A 19,528-nucleotide genomic window follows, 5' to 3' on the forward strand; every position below is an offset into this window, starting at 1 on the left:
CACCAGTTTTGCCAGGCTTAGAGACTGATTAGACCAAATAAGACCAAAAATATAATGTAGATGGCTACAAATGTATTTTATAGGTACAAAAGTTTTTTTTATTTAAATATGAGGAATTTGAGTGAACCTTACTGTTAAATGAGCCTTTATCTAATTCTCCACTAGTCTGTCTAAGACATTGGTAGTTTGCGATTCCTTTGATTTACTCTGTCAGTAACACGTATCCTGGAAAACATCTCTGCAAAAAAAATTTCTCTCTCTGCCGCCACACATCTGTCATCACATCTACTTTCCATTGAACAGGAAACCCGATCCATTAAACACAGACTGCTAAGACTGTAGATTTTTGCTTTTTGATCTGCGCCATACCACCTACCTATCTTCTCTCTCTCTCTCTCTCTCAGTTCTATGTTGAGTGACCCAAAGCAGAAGAGAAGAGAGGGACTTGAAATCATATGAAACTGTCAGGGTGCTGACAGCATAGTGAACTGCAGTGTAAAACTTTCACGGTAACACCTTTCCCTCTCACCACCCATCCTTATGTTCTCCTGACTTTAGGAAAGTCACCTGTCTCTCGCACATTGAGCTCTGCCGGTCTAAAACAAGCCAAACGGGCCATTTGTCAATATTAAATAACCGCCCACGTCAAAGTGAAATTACCAGGCTCTGCGTCATATCTCAGACAGGGACTAGATAGCTCATAGACCTAGGAGGATAGGGACTGCAAATCACAGGATAACCGCTGAGGAAAATTATGTCTCAATTTCTTTCCGGCAAATGCTCCAAAGTCTAACTCTTCTTAAACGTCTGTACAGGGATTTTAATGTTGGAATATTTTAGACGGTTCAAAAGAGTTTAAAAAAATTGGGTCCCATTTTATATAAAGTGGCCAGTGCTTGCCAATGCCAAAGCTGTTGAGATGAGGTTGCACAGATTTTAAGTGGTTTGGTCATTTTATTATCCACCAGGTGAAAAACCTTTTTACTTAGTAAACAGCAACACATTCGTATTTGCAACATCAAGTTGTGGACTGAAGTTTAATAGTTAATAGTTGAAGTGCTTGCATGCCTTAGTGAACACCAATAACTAATTCAAGATGAAACAGAGAGAGAAATTAGGACTCCATGCCAGCTTGACTGGATCTGAAGTTGTTTTCTCCGTCCAGCATCAACGTCTGATTTTACTGACAGAGCACAAAGAGAGCAGATCATATGCTAATGTCTTCTGCAGGCTGCTTTTGATTGTTAAAATGCAGACAAACTGCCAATGCCAGGCACTGCAGAACATCTCTACTCAGACAACACAAGCTATTAATGAATATTAATTTGTGGTTTTGCACTGATAAAAAATGTAGCCATTAAACAGAGACACAACAATACAATACCGTGCATGTGTTTATTAATGCTGTCCTGATATTGTTATGTGTTGAGGCTAGATTAAAACCAGACTACTTTTGGACCTTCACATATGCTATTTTTCCTTCTTTGATTCTTGTTTTAGCATTCCATCCAAGCAAAATGTTGATGTTAACTGGGAACAGGAGTTCTAGCACTAACGTGACTGTCATCCTGAATTACTTCACTTTGGAGTGCCTGGAAGCAAGACAAATTCTCCAATGCTGTGTCCTTCAGCCCCACACATTCTCTTGACAGATGATTTGACCAGCTCGTGTATATTAAGTGATTTTTTGGCCTTTTGCCTTTATTTCGATAGGACAACTCTAGGGTAGACAGGAGGCAGTGGGGAACAGGGTCAAGAAAGAGCTGAGACTTGAACTTGCCTGCAAGGTACTCTGACTTTGACTGACAATCTCATGCATATTAAAGATTTTATCCTCATTCAAAGTCTCTTATGCTCATCAAGGTATATGTATTTATTTGATCAAAAATACAGAAAAACAGTAAAATTGTGAAATATTTTTTGCAATTTCTAATATTGGTTTCCTATTTAAATATACTTTCAAATATAATTTACTTCTGTGACGCAGTGCTTCATTTTCATCAGCCATTATTCCAGTCGACGGTGTCACGTGATCCTTCTGAAATCATTCTAATATACTGATTTATTATCAGTGTTGAAACTGCTGTGCTGCATAATATTTTTTTTAACCTGTGATACTTTTTTTTTTATTCTTTGATGAATAAAAATTTAAAAACAACAGCAATTATTCAAAATATTAATATTTTCTAACAATGTCTTTACTATCATTATTTTACTGATAAAAGTATTCATTTTCTATCTTTCTTTCTTTTTTAAATTACTGACCCCAAACTTTTGAATAGCAGTGCATATTGTAATACACCCACACAATATTTATTTTTATTTTATTTTTTTTTTACTTTTTATTTATCAAAGAATCCTGAATAAGTATCACAGGTCCCAAAAAATATTAAGCAAAACTGTTTCGAAAATCGAACCAGCCAAACCTTGAGCCCCTGATCACGGGTGCCAGCTTTCGCTAAATCTACAAATAACTACATCATGAACAATTTAGCACCATTTTCCACTGGTTTAGACTTAACCCAATTTCAGGCCCTGGATCTAATTTCTGGATCTTCTCACTCATGTCCACATTCAGAGAAAGCAAACTCTGCCACTGACTGAGTGGAATAAAAAATTACACATCTGAGAAATCGATCTTTAAGAGGTAATGAACCAGTGGGGTGGTCACAAACTGAGAACACATTGGTAACGAACATCTTGAGCATCCTTTTGAACAGCTGCCATACAAAGCTGACGAAAACATCTCAAGCAACCTTGCATGACTTACACTTGGATAATCTCAAATAGCACACTGATTAAGCTTTGCAAAATTTGCATGGGATCCAACTGGACAACGCTTGATGAGAAAATGAGGTCTGTTCTCTCTCTTCTCACAGAATTCAGCTCATATTCAGTAAAACAGGGCAGAAGTCTTGGATAAGAGACATAATCTGGTGCTGGCAAAGATCTCACAGCCCAAGCCCATTTTCCACAAAAACTATCATGAGACAAAACTCATGCTGACTGCAACCACATTCACCAGATGTTAAAACACAAAGACGCTCTGAGACCCCTGGAGCAAACTGGTGGATTTAGAAAAACAAGTTTACATTTTTGAATTAAGAAGATATGCCAGTTAACATTTGTAATGGCATTTTTTACTATTTAGTTTAACAGGCTGAAGAGGGGATGCACTGTGAGCTGGTCAGCCCCTAAAGCCCTCGTTTAAGGTCACTTCCTAATTGCTTCAACTGGGTTTGGCCCCACAATGCACTTTTCTGGAGGCTGAGGGCAACTAAAACAAAGAAAGCTGTGTTATGCTCCAGGATATGGAGTTTAATGCAGCTCAGTTTGGAAACGCCTTGTCATCGGCAAAAAATTAGTCACATGTTTCCTTTAGCTCTTCATTGAAAGGCGTCTTGAGTCAGCATACATAATGACAAGCCTCTGAAATATGTGCTTTTGTATAATGAGCGGAGGACAGCCATTAGCAGTTCCGGTTAGATGCTGTAATCGGTAATTTTAATGTGACACTGCTTGAAATCCATCCAAAGAAAGACATGCAGTAAGTATTGGGCATTTATGGCTGATACGTTAGGGCTAAAAATCTTGGATAAAATTGTTTGGCAGTGACTAACCTTCAGCAAAGCCCACAAGTTAATGGCAGTTCTGACATGCTTTTATCAAGAGAATATTGAGAGAGACATGTGCGAAAGCAAAAAAAGAAGCTTTTTTTAAGTAGAAGAAACTGGCTCTTAGTGGTTTGAGACCACTCATATAAGCCAGAGAGTAATAGGACACAAATAACTAGCAATCACTAAAAATCAAAAGACTTTGCAATCTATTTAATGACATGATGTGATTTTTAAATTAGTAACTTTAGAAAAGTAGAACAGAACTATACACTGTATGATTTAATTTTGAAACCCCAAATTCTGATTGCAAGAGTATGGTTAGATTTCAGCAAACCAATATATTTTGAGGTTTTGTTTCCTTTCACTCTCCTTTCAATGCCAAGCATGGGTGAGGACATTTTTACAAGCTTAGCTAATTCATCTGCTGCCCACACACCAAATGTATACACCCGAGCATGAGGGAATCCACACAGTGAGTGAGATCTGTCATTAGATTACACATTTTTGGTATTTTTATTAAGTACATATGTGTATGTAATGGATTTCTAGTATACTTTGCATTAAACAAATCTATTTATTTTTCACTAGGGTATATCTGCCAATATTTGGGAATGATCAGATTTTGAGATTGTTCAGATAGCCCCTATCAATTGAAAATGCACATTGTACTGTAGATAAAGCTTCCAATGCAATACTGAAGTGCCTTACCTTCCAGAGTGGTGCCTGTTCCCATCAGTGGTGCTCCGAGGCCAGAGGTGTAACGAGCACTAACGAAGAGCTCATACTCGGTGTCCGGTGACAGATTTCTCAGCAAAGCAGTTGTTGCGTCTCCTTTAACAAACATTTCTTTCCTTTCCCCACCATCAGGTTTGTAGGCCACTTGATATTGCAGCACATTGCCTGGAGCGGCTCGCCATGAGACCCTCATGCTGGACACGGTCTCGTTGAAGACCCTCAGGTCACGTGGAGAGCCCCGGACTGAGAGAGAATAATGAATATGGGATTAATTTACTTGTTTTAGAATTTCAAGATAAAAGAGCCAAAACTTCCGACAGTGCTGACCTTCTTTGGTGGTGCCCTCGGTGTCCATAGAGGGACCCGCTCCACTTGCATACTCAGGGTACACTGTGACACGGTAGGTTGTGACGGGTAGCAGTTCATGGAGCACAATGGTGACCTGACTCCCATCAGTCTGTGCTTCCAGTTTATCTCCTCCACCCACTGGCTCATACAACAGTCTGTACCTCAGCACTGCTCCTGGAGCGGCTCTCCACGACACGCGGAAACTGTCTACAGTCTCTTCACTCACCACGAGGTTACGGACAGAGCCTAATTCTGAAATGCGAGAGCAGTGCGTGTTATCAGCCACATGCAAAAAAGCTGCACTTGTCAGTGATAATCAACTTTGACTATGATTAAATACCTTCTAAAGTCGTCTCCTCCCCTATTAAGGGAAAACTGTCTCCTTTATCATACTGGGCGATGACATTAACCTCATAAGTGGTCAAGGGCGTGAGATTGGGCAAAATCGTAGAGGAGGTGTCATGAGGAACCACCAAAGAGATGTAGTCTCCAGTTAAATCAGCCGCTGGCCTGAAACGCACCAGAAAAGACAGGATATCCTCTCCGTCAGAAATCCACGAGGTCCTGAAGCTTCTGGAGGTGACCTCAGAGAAGCTTAGCGACTTTGGTGGAACCAAACCTGTATGATAGAGCACAGCATTATAAGATAAAAGCAAAGTTTTCTTACAATGTATATTTTCTTGAAAGTTTATTATCTTGCTTTCCATGCTTTAAACTTGGTTTTGCTTGCAGATTTGCTTCAAGAGAACCTAGTAATACATTCTAAATACAAATGAGTTAAAGGGATAATTCACCTAAAAATGAAAATCGTGTTTTATCATTAACTCATTCTCAAGTTGTTTCAACCCTGTACTGTTGAACACAAAAGAAGATATATAAAAAATATTCAGAATAGGGACCAAGTCTCACTATCAAAAATTAGCATGCCTATTAATAACATATTGGCTGGTTATTAGTACTTATGAAGCACATATTGTGCATTACCATATTCTACATCCCTAATCATACCAATACTTAAACTTAACAACTACCTAACTATTTATTAAGAAGCAAATTAGTAGTTTATTGAGGCAAAAGTCATAGTTAATGGTTTGTTAATGGTGATAATTAAACCTAAAAATAAAGTGTAAAGTTTAGAAATCTCCATTGACTTCCATAGTATGGGAAAAATACTACTGTCTGGCTACCAATATATTCCTCAAAATATCTTATTTTGTGTTCAACAGTAAAAATAAACTTGTGCAGGTTTGGAACAACTTGAGGATGAGTAAAATTATGACAACATTTTCATTTTTGGGTGAACTGTCCCTTTAACACAATCATAAAACTGAAATATGTAGCATATAACAGCAATTTAGTATTGAATATGATGATGTTGAGATGTTGATTATTTATTGTTCCTGATGTTTATTATGTCTAATATGCCCTTAACAGATGTTTCCTAGTTTTTGTATTATGAAACCACACTGGTGACTGTCCCAAGCAGGGTGTGTTCATGGATCAACATCTTTTGTTGATCCTGGAACAACATTCCCATCAAACAAACATAGTCTGAAGCCTATCCTTAACAAACTACCCCAGAGCTTATCAGAGGGAATAGATAGACTGACAAGCCCTAACCTTAATACTATTTTCATTCCTGAAATGTTATTGGTTGATAAGACTATTATTCCAGGTCCATCAAGGCTGTTGATCCAGCAACATGTCCTACTTGGAAATCATGGTAAGCTCACTGACATAAACACGAGCAGAAATGACTGAAGAAAAAAAAACAATACAAATGTAATCGAAGCTAGCACATACTTCTTTTCTTGATGTTATGGAGCTCCTGCTCAATTCTTAGACAGATGGATGTGGTTAGTTCCTTGGAGATCCGCTGAAAAGAGTCAAAGTCTTCCACCTCAAACACATGGTTATCAGCAGGAGCGTTGGCAATCGCCTCCAGCTCGGAGCGCACGGCGTCCTTGACTCCCACGGCGAAAATCTCCACATCTGCATCCCTTAGTTTGTTGGCAGGGTTTTTGAAAGAATCAGAGGACTTGCCGTCTGTGATGAGCACCATGACTCGGGGCACGTTATCACGAGCACCACGGGCTGGAATGAAGATCTTTTCCCTTACGTAGGACATGGCCTTGCCAGTGTTGGTGGAGCCTCCACGGTAGGGGAAGGTGCGGACTGCACTGAGCACAGCTGCATTGTCACTGTGCTTGTTCAGGGCAAACTCAGTGTGAGGATCCCGGCTGTACTGAACCAAGCTGATCTGCACTTTGTTGGGTCCGATGTCAAAAGAATTCACGAGCACTTCAAGGAAGGATCTAACTTTAGCAAAGTTAGCCAGTCCTATACTGTACGAGCCATCAACAAGGAGGACAATATCAGCTTGGACCTCGACCTCTAAGGAGCACTCTATAGGGAACACAACAAAAGATTTCACAACTTGTTTGTCTGGAAATTATAAATATGATTATATTTTTGCATTTTGAGTGTAAGTAAGTCAAAAAGTACCAGTTTATAGATAAACTAAGAATAGGGTGGATCTGTGAGATTTAAGGCTGGAATACACTACACTACTTTTGCCATGAGTTTTGCTATGTAGTATATTCCAGCCTATAATATGATGGTTAAAGATTGTAAAATATTGTAAATTTAGATAGGAAAATATTGTAAATTTAGTCCCCACAAGGTGATCCAGGAACAGTTGCATCATTTATCGAAGTTTTTTTTCTAAATCTGCTGCTCTACGTATTGCTTTCTATGTAAATTGTGCAAGCTTATTTCACAATATTAAATCAGATCAGAAAAAGCCCATACATACACTCGCCCACAGACCCTTCCCTAAAAATCAAGACAGAAATGGCCAAAATTGGAGAAAAGCAATGGATTAAAGCACCAAATATAAATGGGAATGTGTCTCCCTTGTCTACTTTTTACCCAATCGAAAAAAATTCAACTTAACACCAGGTGTAAACAGGGACTTGGAAGCATTAATGAAACAAGTCGTTAGCATCTTACCTGTAGACACCTTCACAGGCTGTGTTTTCTCATTGACCACTTGTGGCTTACTAGGGGTCAGACCTTTGAGGGCAAACAGACTGATCTCATACTCTGTCTCAGGAGACAGGTCTCTGACATTGGCCACGGTGAATGTGGGCCCTGTGTAGAGCTCCTGCTTCTTGGCGCCAGTAATCATGGGGAAGACCTGCAGCTTATAGCCTGTGATGTCACCAGGAGACGAATGCCACGTGATTCTCATGGATTTGGAGGATATGTCAGTTACTCTGAGTTCTGTAGCTGGTTCAACAACTGGGGTAAAAAAAGGATAAATATTTATGATTCATAGATCCATTCCATTAACTGGTCAATTCTCTGTGTGTTTAATGGAATTACGTAGCAATGGCCAGTACCTTCCTCTCCGCTTGCAAGCAAATTGAGCTGCTCCTCCACACCGGAGCACACCTGAGTGATGAGCTCCTTCTGCACCTGATTGATCATGTCAAAGTTTGGGACATTATAGATATGCTTGCTGTGGGGAGCGGAGGCCATCTCCTTTAACTCATCCTCATCTGCTCCTTTGATACCTGAAGACATGAAACGCAGCTTGAAATAGTGTTCCATGCAGTTTTGGATTACGAAGCATGCTCAATAGATGTATACTGAACATACCCAGGACAAAGATCTCTACTCCAATGTTCCTCAGGCGTTCGGCGTACTCCCCAACTGGATCTTGAGACTTTCCATCCGTGATGATCATGGCTACTTTTGGGAATCCCTTCCTGGCTCCAGCCGCCGCAGTGAACGTGTTTTTCACCAGATAGTCCATTGCATCTCCTGGTTGAGCGTGTAAGAAACCGGAACAAATTAATCCATGTCAAGATTTTGTAACACTTTTTTTAAGGTGTCCTTGTTACACGTTACACTCTTTTAAGTATTTAGTTTGGAAGAATTTGTGTTTAAATATGAATATTTATTCAGCTGTTTATGACTCTTTTTATGTTTTGTCAGGTAATGGTTTATTTTTAAGCCTAGTAGTGTGTTCCAATATCATCTATGTGTTATCACATGATAGACTGACAAGAATATGTGCACACTCCAAGCCAAACCCAATCCCTTTAAGCAACAATCCCCAAACTCTGATTAGATGATTAATGTTGACTAGGGCTGTTCCAGGACCAACACAGATGCTGATACAGAAACAAGTCCTAATCAGCCAAATAAAGGAATGGCAAATTGTAAATCTTTTACACACCTGTCATGGTATTACCACCCTTGTAGGGCAGATTTTTAATGGCTCGCAGGACATCAGGCCGTCTGTAATACTGGTTCAGGTTGAACTCTGTCCTGGTATCTGAGCTGTACTGTACCACAGCCACTCTGGTCTTATCCTCTTCTATGTCAAAAGCTCCGGCCATGGCCCAGATGAAACTCCGGATGTATTTAAAGTTTTCTCTTCCCACACTCCAAGAGCCATCCACCAGGAATACCAGATCTGCTATAGCACTCACTGAACACTCTGCATGACGAGGCAATGAAGAGGCATTAGAGAAAGCTATATAAGAGTCTACTACACATCTACTTCACTCTTTGGCATTTGACTTATCTGACATATTAATGGACAACATTTTTTTGTTGTTTAGTCTATTTGCAACTACACTTGCACGATTATTAATGACTCCTAAAAAGTCATGTCCTCTGTCCTTTAACAGTTCCCAACAAAAATGATGCTTCCGAAGCAAATGGAAACTTTCAGTAAGCTTATTTCTGTTTCTTTAGACACGACTCCAAAACTTTACTGTGAAATTTACATCTTGAGAACAGGTTTTCTGGAATTTCGATTGGATTTGTTTTGACACCGGTACTCATGATTTGGACTCAAGAAGTGGAATTGGGTCAGGACCGTAATCCTTTCCACTAGTTGTGATGTCTGTGTGTGTGCGAGTCAATGAGTGAGGCTAGAACAAGCCCCCTCTCTGTGTTATACCAGCCACTTCTAACAGTACAAAGCAAAGTGTTTTATGAGCTCTGATTCTATTTTAATGCTTTTTAATTAAAGGCATTGCCAACCACAGCCTTGAGCAATCTTTCTCTTCGTGACCAAGTTTAGAGGAAAAATGTGATCTAATACCCTGTATGTAAAATTTCATTTCATAGGTGATAAGAAAACTAACATCTGGAATGATGAAGAAGTGGTTTGATTGAATATACTCACTGACAGCCTCTGACGGTGGCCTCTTCGTTCCACTTGTGTTGCTGGATTGAACTGTAATAGCAGAAGAAGTTAGTCCTGTGTCTTGGAAGCTCACTTTTCCTTTCGGCAAATAGAGTTATCAAATCTAATAATCAACAACATCACATTTATTGTGCATTTGCTCAGAAAGTCTCGAACTACATTGGAATTTTTTTTTTTTTACATTTTTTGAAGAAAATGTGAATGGTGCTTCAAAACAATTGAAATTCTAGTGAGTGGTCAGTGCTTGAAAAAGTATTGCTGCAGTATTCTGAATGGTTTTTAGTTCATTTTGTGATGCCTAGGGTGTTACGGGTTGTTCCATTGTGGCATAAGTCAAAGGAGTCTACTCCTAACTCTCTATTATATTTTGGTCTCTAGACAAGACTCAAGTTACCAAATTACCTTTGTAAGATATTTTAAATGTAAACTGTTCTTGAAGTGGCTTTTAAAAGTAAGACTACAATTCCTCTTCTTTATCCCATAAGCCACATGACTTGAAATATCACCCATGTCAAAGTTTCAAGTCAAAATTGAACACATGAGCAAATCCCTTACCATGCATACATGCAATACCAACAGTTGCTTGTTTTAAGATACAAAACTAATAAGAAAAAGATATTGAGGATGTCTGGTGTGCACGCACTTGTTATTTGTCCAAGGATAGGGATACTTTCTTCCAGACCATCAAATGAACTGATTGACACTGAATAGTCTACATCTGGAGTTAAATCTGTGATTGATGTGTCTGTGGCCGAGGAAGGAAGACTGAAATCTTTCAAATCATCTGGAACAGATAATGACATACCGAGTCAGAACATAAGTCCCCCAAAGCCGATCAAAACACATGCAGCTGTTGACATCACACACCTGTATCTGATATGACTTGTATTCTGTAGCCCTGTATCTGAGACGAAGGTCTCCTCCATGACATATGCACTGTGTTTTCATTCAGGATTTTAAATTTCAAGTCTGAAGGAGGCTCCACTGCAAACAAAGAGTTAATAGAGTCACGATCACCAGAAATGGCAATATTTGAATTAATAATAAATTTAGCAAAGAAACATTAGATGATTTTAACAATCCCAACGACAAACACTTCAGGACTGAAGTTTAGTTGTTTATTGTTGGGCGAGACAAACAGAACCAACAGTAAAGGTGACAAAACACGACGTGAGAGAGTGACGGAAGCCATTTCGGTTCAAATGGCCCTTTCTTGAGTTGCAAAACCTGGAATCTCATGGTCTGCAGCTCAAGCAGAGAAGAGCTAAACACATCACAAACAAAATGTCGTCGACAAACCATCCAATACATGCTGAATGCGTTCAATACAAGGCATGCCCGGTCACTGGAAGTCTGGTGACAAAAATAAATCATATCAAGACAACGTTTCCATTCCCAAATTATTGATTATACAATGGAATCAAGTTTTCGAGATGTCAGAGATGTCCAGATGGCTCTGTCCGGAGTAGAGAAAAATACATATATGTTATATATATACGCTTTGTATATATGCATATATTCCAACAGGGCTTGAGTACTAACAAGTTTTACTAAAGGCAAGTATCCATTGCAAATCTCAAAAAAAGAATACACAACTTGTCGTGACAGACTTTTGTGTAGTTCCTTTTCACACAGAAGATGTGCTTGACAAGACAACAGTCGATCGGCATTCGTCTGGTTGTCAAAGTGTCATGCACATGTACATGGGTGAACAACTTATTACACTGTTTCCATGTACAACACAAAGGACAACACAACAAATGTATTTCAAAATGATATTCTGTTATGGACATTATTGACATGCAATCTACATCAAACCGTCGTGGATCACATCTCAGCAAGAGGGATCTAAGATGATAAGATGTCCACTAACGTACTCAACATCCATGTTACATCTGCATGCATGAATGCTGATGACTGATGTAAATCTCTGCTGTCAAAATAATGTCTTGAATGCAAAGAATGCATAGGAAAAACAGGCGATGTCATCCGAAATGCAAACAACAGGTGATATTAAACATGCTGAATATTACAGAAATTATTTAGTATGTTTAGAGTGCAGCTTGCAATATCACATTCTTAAATATAAGGGCTCCTAAGAATATTTTAGTTCCCCAAAGAACCTTTCAGTAAACAGTTCTCAAAAGAACCTTCTGTGCAATAGAAAGGTTCAATGCATGTTAAAGATTCTTTGTGGAATCTTCAATGCCAATAAAGAACCTTTATTTTTTAGAACACTTAAAAAAATGAAACTTTGTCGTACTTTGGAGATTAAAAAAAAGTTATTTATGTTCCAGTACATTATAGGTTCTTCAGCTCAGTATTTTACCATTTTAAGCAGTAGAACATGATTTGATTCTAACTGGAACCTTTATTTTTAAGAATGTATTGTAGAGTTCTGTAAACTAGTACATTTATTACTAGTCTTCATCGACAAGGCGATGAAGATCCACAGTGTCTGCTATAGATTTATGATCATCTATGAGAGCAGATCTTCGCTCTAGAGACTTTACCATGCACTACTGTTCTAAATTCTTCTTGACGGCCAGCTGAATAATGAGGACGGGTGGAAGAAGAAGGAAGGAAGAAGCATCCAGAGCAGCAGAATATCATTTTAAAATAAACGGTGGAGGAAGCACACCAGGAAAACCACAAACAACACGACCTGCTGGAGAAAGAATGCTCACCAACCTGACGCGTCAAACTCAAGCGGTCTGAGCCGATTCCCTTCATGTGTCCGAACAGGCCGAACCCATGAGTCTTCACGATTCACAGATGAGGCATCTTGTGTCACGGCACCAGCGCACGCAAACGATGTGTGATACGCTACCTACCACTGAGCTTTAATATGAGCTGCGCAACTGTTTTAATAATGAAACATGACAGCTTGATTCTGTTTCTGGAAACTTCAGGATGAGGAGGCTCATCAGGAGAGCACTTCTCTCATCCCCAGGTCAATTACCTCCAGGCAGTCAGGCATTCTTTCTGGCTAGCACCGTTACCAGGCAGTTGGGAAAAGAGGTTGGAGTCTCCCGGAGAAGCCGAGCAGATGCCAAAGTAATTCCACAACATGTGCTGACATTAAACATTACTGCAGATGAACTTTCCGTATGGATTGCAACTCAGCGTTTTCGTGAGTGGCTGCAGGAAACCTAAAAAGGCTCTTTGTCTTTGTGCTGTCTGAGGACTAATTCAGCCCTCTCATGTTACATCTTTCCATTCTGTTACAGCACGTGCAGAAAAAAAGAGAATGTTTCCATTTGGTTCTCCAGTTGAATCAAACTTCACATTCTCACATCACTTTCGCTCGAGACTGGCTAAACTGATGCTGTGTGGTGACTTTAATTACAGATCCGTCTTAAACTAAGACAACTTCAAGTCATGCGGTGGAAAACATTTATCCATTTTACTTCTGGAACCCGTTTAGTTAAGCATAAAGTACATGTGTTTTTATTAAAAAGTGTTTTTATATTTTCAAAAATTCATTTTATGTGTGTATCCAGCTCAGTGTTGCCTGCCAAGGTTGTTTTGATTATTGATCTTGACTGAGATCAGAAAATATCAGAGATTTATTTTAATGCATGAAAAACTGTGTGAAAGAATTAAGTATAATGCACATTTTATAGCAAAAAAAAATGCTTATATATGGATAGTTATGTCAGTGTATTACATGTTTTCGAAAAATAGGATTGATTTCATTCCCTCTGGGTGGGTTTTGAGCTGAAACAATTTCTAGGATCCAGCTACACACAGTGCAATAAAAATAAAAAAAGTTTAAAACTAACCATGTGTTTTGACTTTTGATAAATGTACATTTGAGTTTGACTTAAGATAATTATGTCTCTGCAAGAACTTACTGCAAAAATCTGCATTTTAACCTTTTTTCCGACATTTAATAATGATGCTTTTGTAACAACGTTCTCTTCTGGGCTCCTGTAATTAACCAGCACTAATGGTAAATCATTGGGCAATAACTGACTCTTAGAGGAGGTGATGACCGTCCCAGACTGCATTGTTTCATATCTGCAGAACGGAGAGCTGAGGCATGCCTCACAACAAATGGCAGAATGTGTCTAAAGATTTTTCATACTAAACATATTAAGTATGAAAAGATCGATCTTTTGTTATTCTCTATGTGTGTTGAAGCACACTCCTCTATGTAGACTGGAATCACAGACAACATTGCTGGAGAAACATTTCTTTAAAACAAATATAGCACATCATTTTCATTGAATAGATCATTAGAACTATATTTCGAGAAATGTATAAACTATCAGGCTATAAATGATTATATAGCAATGCATCGTATTGGCCAAAGTTGATTTATAAGAAGCAGTAATACAGTTTAATATAAGATATTCAACAAGCAATGTACGCTTGGCATCCAATTAATGAATAAAAACATATTTCACTGTAAATGTTTAGAAAGAGAAGAGAGACGGGTGGCATGGACTATACCTTGAGCCTCTACTGAATTCAGTAATATAGCAAAGAGTGCAGCGGCAGCCAAAGACAGCCTGATCTTCATGTTTACAGACACAGTCAGCTGCTCATTAATTAATCTACAAAGAGAGAAAAAGAATTATACTCATCGTTATTTCTACAGTCATTGCACAGTACTTTACATTAAATAATGCATTCAATGTGTGTTTAGATTTATTTTGTACTAAATAAATGTGAATCATTTTAACACCTAAACATGTAAATGGCAATTAAATGACAGAATCTCTCTCTCTCTCTCTCTCTCTCTCATTCCCTTTCAATTAGAAGACAGAAGTAATGTGTGTAATTACTTCTCATTGAGACACGGCTCATGAGCGCCTCCACGTGGAGCTTGACACAAGTGCAATGAAAATGCATAACCATTCATCTGATTTATAGACCAAAAGACTAAATCAACAATTACCCTTTCTCAGAATAATTTATTTGCTAAACATTCAAAAAAATGTAAATATTTTCAAAAGAAAAGACGTGGCAGAGGTTTAAAAAAAATAAAAATAAATAAATAACATGCATTAATGAATTACAAACTTGTGATAAAATCCTCTAAATGTCTCATAAATCACTACTAAATTCCAGACATTAAAACTTCCCAAATAGCCTAAGATTAAATGTTAATTTAATTCCTTGAACGCGTTCTTTAAAAAAAAAGAATTCGGTAAAAATCTAAAAACTGTTTTGAAATGCGTGAATGAAGTGGAGAAATGATATTCAGACCTGTAACAGTCCGTCAGTCTCCCGAGTGAAAGTGTGAGAGCCTCCTCTCTCTCTCTCTCTCTCTCGCTCCTCCAGCACTGAGGGAAACCTCTGTGAGAATGGGAGGAATCCGAGCTCAACTTGACTCTAAATAGGGGGTTGTTCCCAACTTTACTCCCTTACGAAACTCCTCAAGAATGGAGCCCCCTCCGAGATATGGGACTCGACTACTTTAGAAGAATCCGCTTCTGTGGGATGCAGATGTGCTGAGCTATTCAACTTTAATAAGAGAAATGGACAGGCTGTGCTTGGAAAAGATGGGTGAAGTTACTAACTCGAAAAATTATTAGAATTAATGAAATATACTTATTGGTGAAATGTAGGCTACTTTTTTACGTATAGAACGATTTAATCGTTCAGCTACCTGATAGAAACTGGATTGTGGGCTAATTAAGTCCTCGTGTTTAGACTTACTTTAGCCTTCTTGAAAGGGGAAAAAGTCGATATAGTTTTATGGCAGGGGTGTCTACACTCCAAGCACATGACCGCTTTGTTAAAAATGAAACTGACTACATTTCAAACGAAGTATATATATTTATGCGAAATTGCGAATATATCGATCTCATACACAGGCTACTGTTGATTAGACAGTCGTGTTAATATTATAATCATACTGAAGCACATACTTCACTGCTGGGGTGTGATTAGTCAGCAGTCGACAGAGATAGATTCAAAACAGAAAAAAAGAGAAGGAAAATAGGTTTTTCTATTTTTAAACGAAACGTCTTCATTGTGATACTTCCCATTTATTTGTAATTGTTCTTGTAATTTACTAGGAAAATTGTTCCAGCAACTTTTTTTTTTTCAGTACAGATCAGTTTTGATAGCTGAACAATTATCCATCATATTAAGTTCATATATATATATATATATATATATATATATATATATATATATATATATATAGGGACTTATTAATATTCTTGCCGCAGTTACAGAAAAAAAAGGATGAGATGGTTTTAATGTACTTGTATTTTTAAAGTCGGCATTAAATGAAAATTCACTTTTTTTCTAAATGCAGTAATGGATCCTATTGTCAATGATTCATTCATGAACAAGTTTACATTTTTATTTATTTATTGCACTTTTAATGTTTAATCAGTGTCATAACTGGACCATAGATTAAAACAACAGACATGTTTTGAAGATGCATAAGCCCCGCCCCTGTCTTTTTGAGTGCCACGCCCACACACCAACATCCAATCAAGAACCAGTGCACAGAACCAAAGTCCCGCCCATCACAGGATGGACGACAAGATCTGTCACTACTTCTGCTGCATCATAACTTTAAATCTGATGAAATATTGTGAAAATACGGTTGAGAGTAAATCTTCAAACACAGACGGCCAGTGGAAGGTTTTATTAGATAATGATTGCTCTTTACAGTACAATCAATAAATATTAATCCAATGTAATGAAAATAACTGACAGGACACATAACTCTGAGGATTAGAGATCTTTACAGCTCAGACACATGAACAGAGGAGCACGTTCAGTTCTTCTTCTTGGGCAGCGCTGCATCGATCAGTGAATACAGCACATAACCGCACCCTGAGGAGAGAAGAGACGAGACAAGTGCTGTTCACAGAGACAAAGAACTGCATTTTCACACTTAAAGAATACGAAGAACTAAGCAATATGACAGTGCCTTTGAACACCCTTAAAGACTTTTAACTTGAATTAAAATGACTGGGTATGAACTTCCCTGATATGAGTAACTAGAAGTAACTGTAATGCTGTTAATAGAAATAGTTACGTAGTTTGATACAGTTGCAAACTATATGAACTAACAGTACAGTGGAATACAGGAATTAATAAATAAAACTAATAAAATAAAAATAAATAAATACATATTTTTAAAAAATGTTGTGCTTTCCTCCATTATTCGGTATTTGTTTTTTGTTTTTTTGTATAGCAGAACCCACAAAAACATTATTCAATAATAACTATAACAATAATAAAATTATAATAGTAACTAAGGAATATTAATTTTACTTCCATGTTTTAATTTTAAGAGTAGCACTTTGCCAAAAATAAAAAAAATAAAAATTTATTATTATTATAAAATAAAAGATTAAATACATTTTTAATATTTTATGCCTTCATTTGATTACCACAGTTTCAATAATAATTTTAAGCAGTAGATTTTCTTTACAAAATAAATAAATAAATAATAGTAATAATAAATTCAGTTGATTAGGCATGCTTTTTGATTATTACATTTAACGCAACCATTAAAACTGAATTCAGGAAAATAAAAACACAGAATTTAGGGGGGGGAAATGCAATGATATCATTGGGCCCTATTAATGTAATATTTATTTACTGAAGTTATTCATCATTACTCTATTATGAGCCACATATCTACAGCTTACCAAAGACAGTAAGGGCCATGGTTGCTCTGTACAAGAGAGCATCTGTCGTGCCTCCCTTCAAATGAACCGGCATGCCATTGTCTTCCTGAAAGAAACAAGCCACACTTTAGCATCTGATGCATGAGCACGCATGTTTGGGGGCCACACGTGTAAAGCATAGAAACAGACTGAATTAGAAAAGCCAACTTCTCAATTTGAAAGTAATATTAATGGGCCAGCTATAGCTTTATGTCTGTGTTTTAAGAAAACGTCTTGTTTCGGTCCACTTTAGTGCTAATGACGTGAGCACCAAAACTAACTGAACATCTCAAACGGATCAGAGTCAGACACAGAGCACACGTCACAGCCAACCCTTGATCTATGTGTCAGCGTCAAAGCCAGTGCTGTCGCAGTTATAGAAGCTTTACACTGCTCGTTTACTTTCACTTTGTACTCTCTCAGCATTACAACACATGCAATGATTAGTAAATACAGCCTACTACTACAGAAGTGAACCCTACGAGCGAGTCATCTCGTACTTATCTGTTCATCCACACTGGACCATCAGTCCAGAACCTGGGAACACATTGAGCAGTCTTGACTTTAACAGTACCACTAACCAGTGCCAGAGGTCAAAGACAGGTCAATAAAACTGAATGAGTGTCTAAAGGTGAGGTTGAATTGGATCAGAAGTGGAGGACTGACCTGAAACAGTTTCTGCTTGTGAGGGACCTTGTTCTCCAGCGGTCTGCGAGCAGAGCTGGACAGAGTCCGTCTGGAGACCTGCTGCAGGCTCTACAAACACAAACACATAACAATTACACTGAGAATAACAATAAACCACAACACATTGTAAAGCTTTCCATGAAACTCCCGTTCATCGACCTTGAGAGAGACTGCTCAACCTAACCAGATGAATTAGCATATCAATGTACTAATAGAGAGTTTGTTTATTTCTTACAGAGCTCGGTTAAACACAGAAAAGCACTGATGATGCTCTGTAACGAGCAGGAGGTCACGAGCGATGCTCCTTCTAGGCTTACGCGTTTCTGATTCTGCTCAAATACAAGCAAGCTCTGTAAAAGAAAAGACTATCCATCGCTTTCTGTACGTGAATGTAATGAGGACACGCATGAAGATCTTAAATCTCACCCGTAAGTGCCTAAACATTGTGATAATTTCTCCTTCAGGAAGCCGCTCCAGCACAAGGACACTTAAGAATGTCACTTCCTTCTTCTGCTCGAGACGAGTCTGGCGCACGATCAGCGGCGAGAGGCGCATTACTGCCCCCTACCGGACAGAGCCGTTCGGAAGATCCGGTGCTTTAGAGAATCGGTTCGTTCGGACAAGTCCGGTTTGAAGGAAAAGGCTCGAAAAAAAGATTCACGTAGTCGCGCGGTCATTTCCCAGTTTACGCTTCGTGCGTCTTTTTAGACACATTTCTGGTAATGCAAGCAGCATACATTTAGTCAAAATTGTAAAATTTTACCCTAATTTCCTTTCATAAAACTGTTTTTATACTAGGTAGGCCTAGAATAAATAGTTACATTATGTAATTGGGTTTTATACTGAAATATTATTTTTGGTAGTTATGATCATTCAGGAGTGATGTTGTTAATAAAATATCAATGTCAGTGAAATAGGACCTATGTGTCATTTTTTAAAACCGATACACAAGGTGTTTAGTTCAATGTTATTATTGATAAGTTAAGCATTTTTTATTTTACTACTCATAAGAGAAAGGTTAAAGAACTTTACACATAAAACCAAACTTCTTTCTTAAATTTATTAACACCTTGTGTGCAACCAAATCTTCTTTAAAAAAAAAAAAGGCTCTATGAAAAAAATTCATAAGAAACAGATACATTACTAGGCTCTTGGGAAAGAAAAGAAAATGCATTAAAGGCTTTACACTAACTGAAATCTTTAATATATATATATATATATATATATATCTTTAATTAATATATATAAATATCAAATTAATTTCC

At 37.9% G+C, this 19,528-nt stretch overlaps 2 protein-coding genes across 7 annotated transcripts in view; both read right to left on the reverse strand.

Moving 5' to 3' along the window:
- LOC132113067 (collagen alpha-1(XII) chain-like) overlaps nucleotides 1-19,528 on the reverse strand; it is a 171,910-nt gene that overhangs the window by 54,868 nt on the left and 97,514 nt on the right. For 4 of the 6 annotated variants that reach the window (XM_059520878.1, XM_059520876.1, XM_059520874.1 and 1 more), the window contains exons 1-13: nucleotides 15,145-15,275; nucleotides 14,386-14,489; nucleotides 10,795-10,911; nucleotides 10,571-10,711; nucleotides 9,907-9,957; nucleotides 8,947-9,210; nucleotides 8,364-8,528; nucleotides 8,105-8,278; nucleotides 7,713-8,003; nucleotides 6,504-7,106; nucleotides 5,041-5,319; nucleotides 4,680-4,952; nucleotides 4,326-4,595 (exon numbers count right to left, since the gene is read on the reverse strand). In XM_059520878.1, the coding sequence (XP_059376861.1) occupies nucleotides 4,326-4,595; nucleotides 4,680-4,952; nucleotides 5,041-5,319; nucleotides 6,504-7,106; nucleotides 7,713-8,003; nucleotides 8,105-8,278; nucleotides 8,364-8,528; nucleotides 8,947-9,210; nucleotides 9,907-9,957; nucleotides 10,571-10,711; nucleotides 10,795-10,911; nucleotides 14,386-14,455 (2,698 nt within the window). In that variant the 5' untranslated portion in view covers nucleotides 14,456-14,489; nucleotides 15,145-15,275. Of the gene's footprint in view, nucleotides 1-4,325; nucleotides 4,596-4,679; nucleotides 4,953-5,040; nucleotides 5,320-6,503; nucleotides 7,107-7,712; nucleotides 8,004-8,104; nucleotides 8,279-8,363; nucleotides 8,529-8,946; nucleotides 9,211-9,906; nucleotides 9,958-10,570; nucleotides 10,712-10,794; nucleotides 10,912-14,385; nucleotides 14,490-15,144; nucleotides 15,276-19,528 lie in introns of those variants that run through there. The other 2 variants (XM_059520875.1, XM_059520879.1) reach the window with 2 other exon arrangements.
- Nucleotides 16,529-18,845, reverse strand: LOC132113307 (cytochrome c oxidase subunit 7A2, mitochondrial-like). The gene is made up of 4 exons (XM_059521116.1): nucleotides 18,690-18,845; nucleotides 18,243-18,332; nucleotides 17,559-17,643; nucleotides 16,529-16,734 (listed from the first exon to the last, which is right to left on the reverse strand). Exons 1-4 carry the CDS (start codon nucleotides 18,816-18,818, stop codon nucleotides 16,676-16,678), a joined length of 363 nt encoding a protein of 120 aa, XP_059377099.1. The 5' UTR covers nucleotides 18,819-18,845; the 3' UTR covers nucleotides 16,529-16,675.

Source organism: Carassius carassius, chromosome 32 (genome assembly GCF_963082965.1).
Source record: "Carassius carassius chromosome 32, fCarCar2.1, whole genome shotgun sequence".
In the NCBI taxonomy this organism is placed as follows: Eukaryota; Metazoa; Chordata; class Actinopteri; order Cypriniformes; family Cyprinidae; genus Carassius; species Carassius carassius.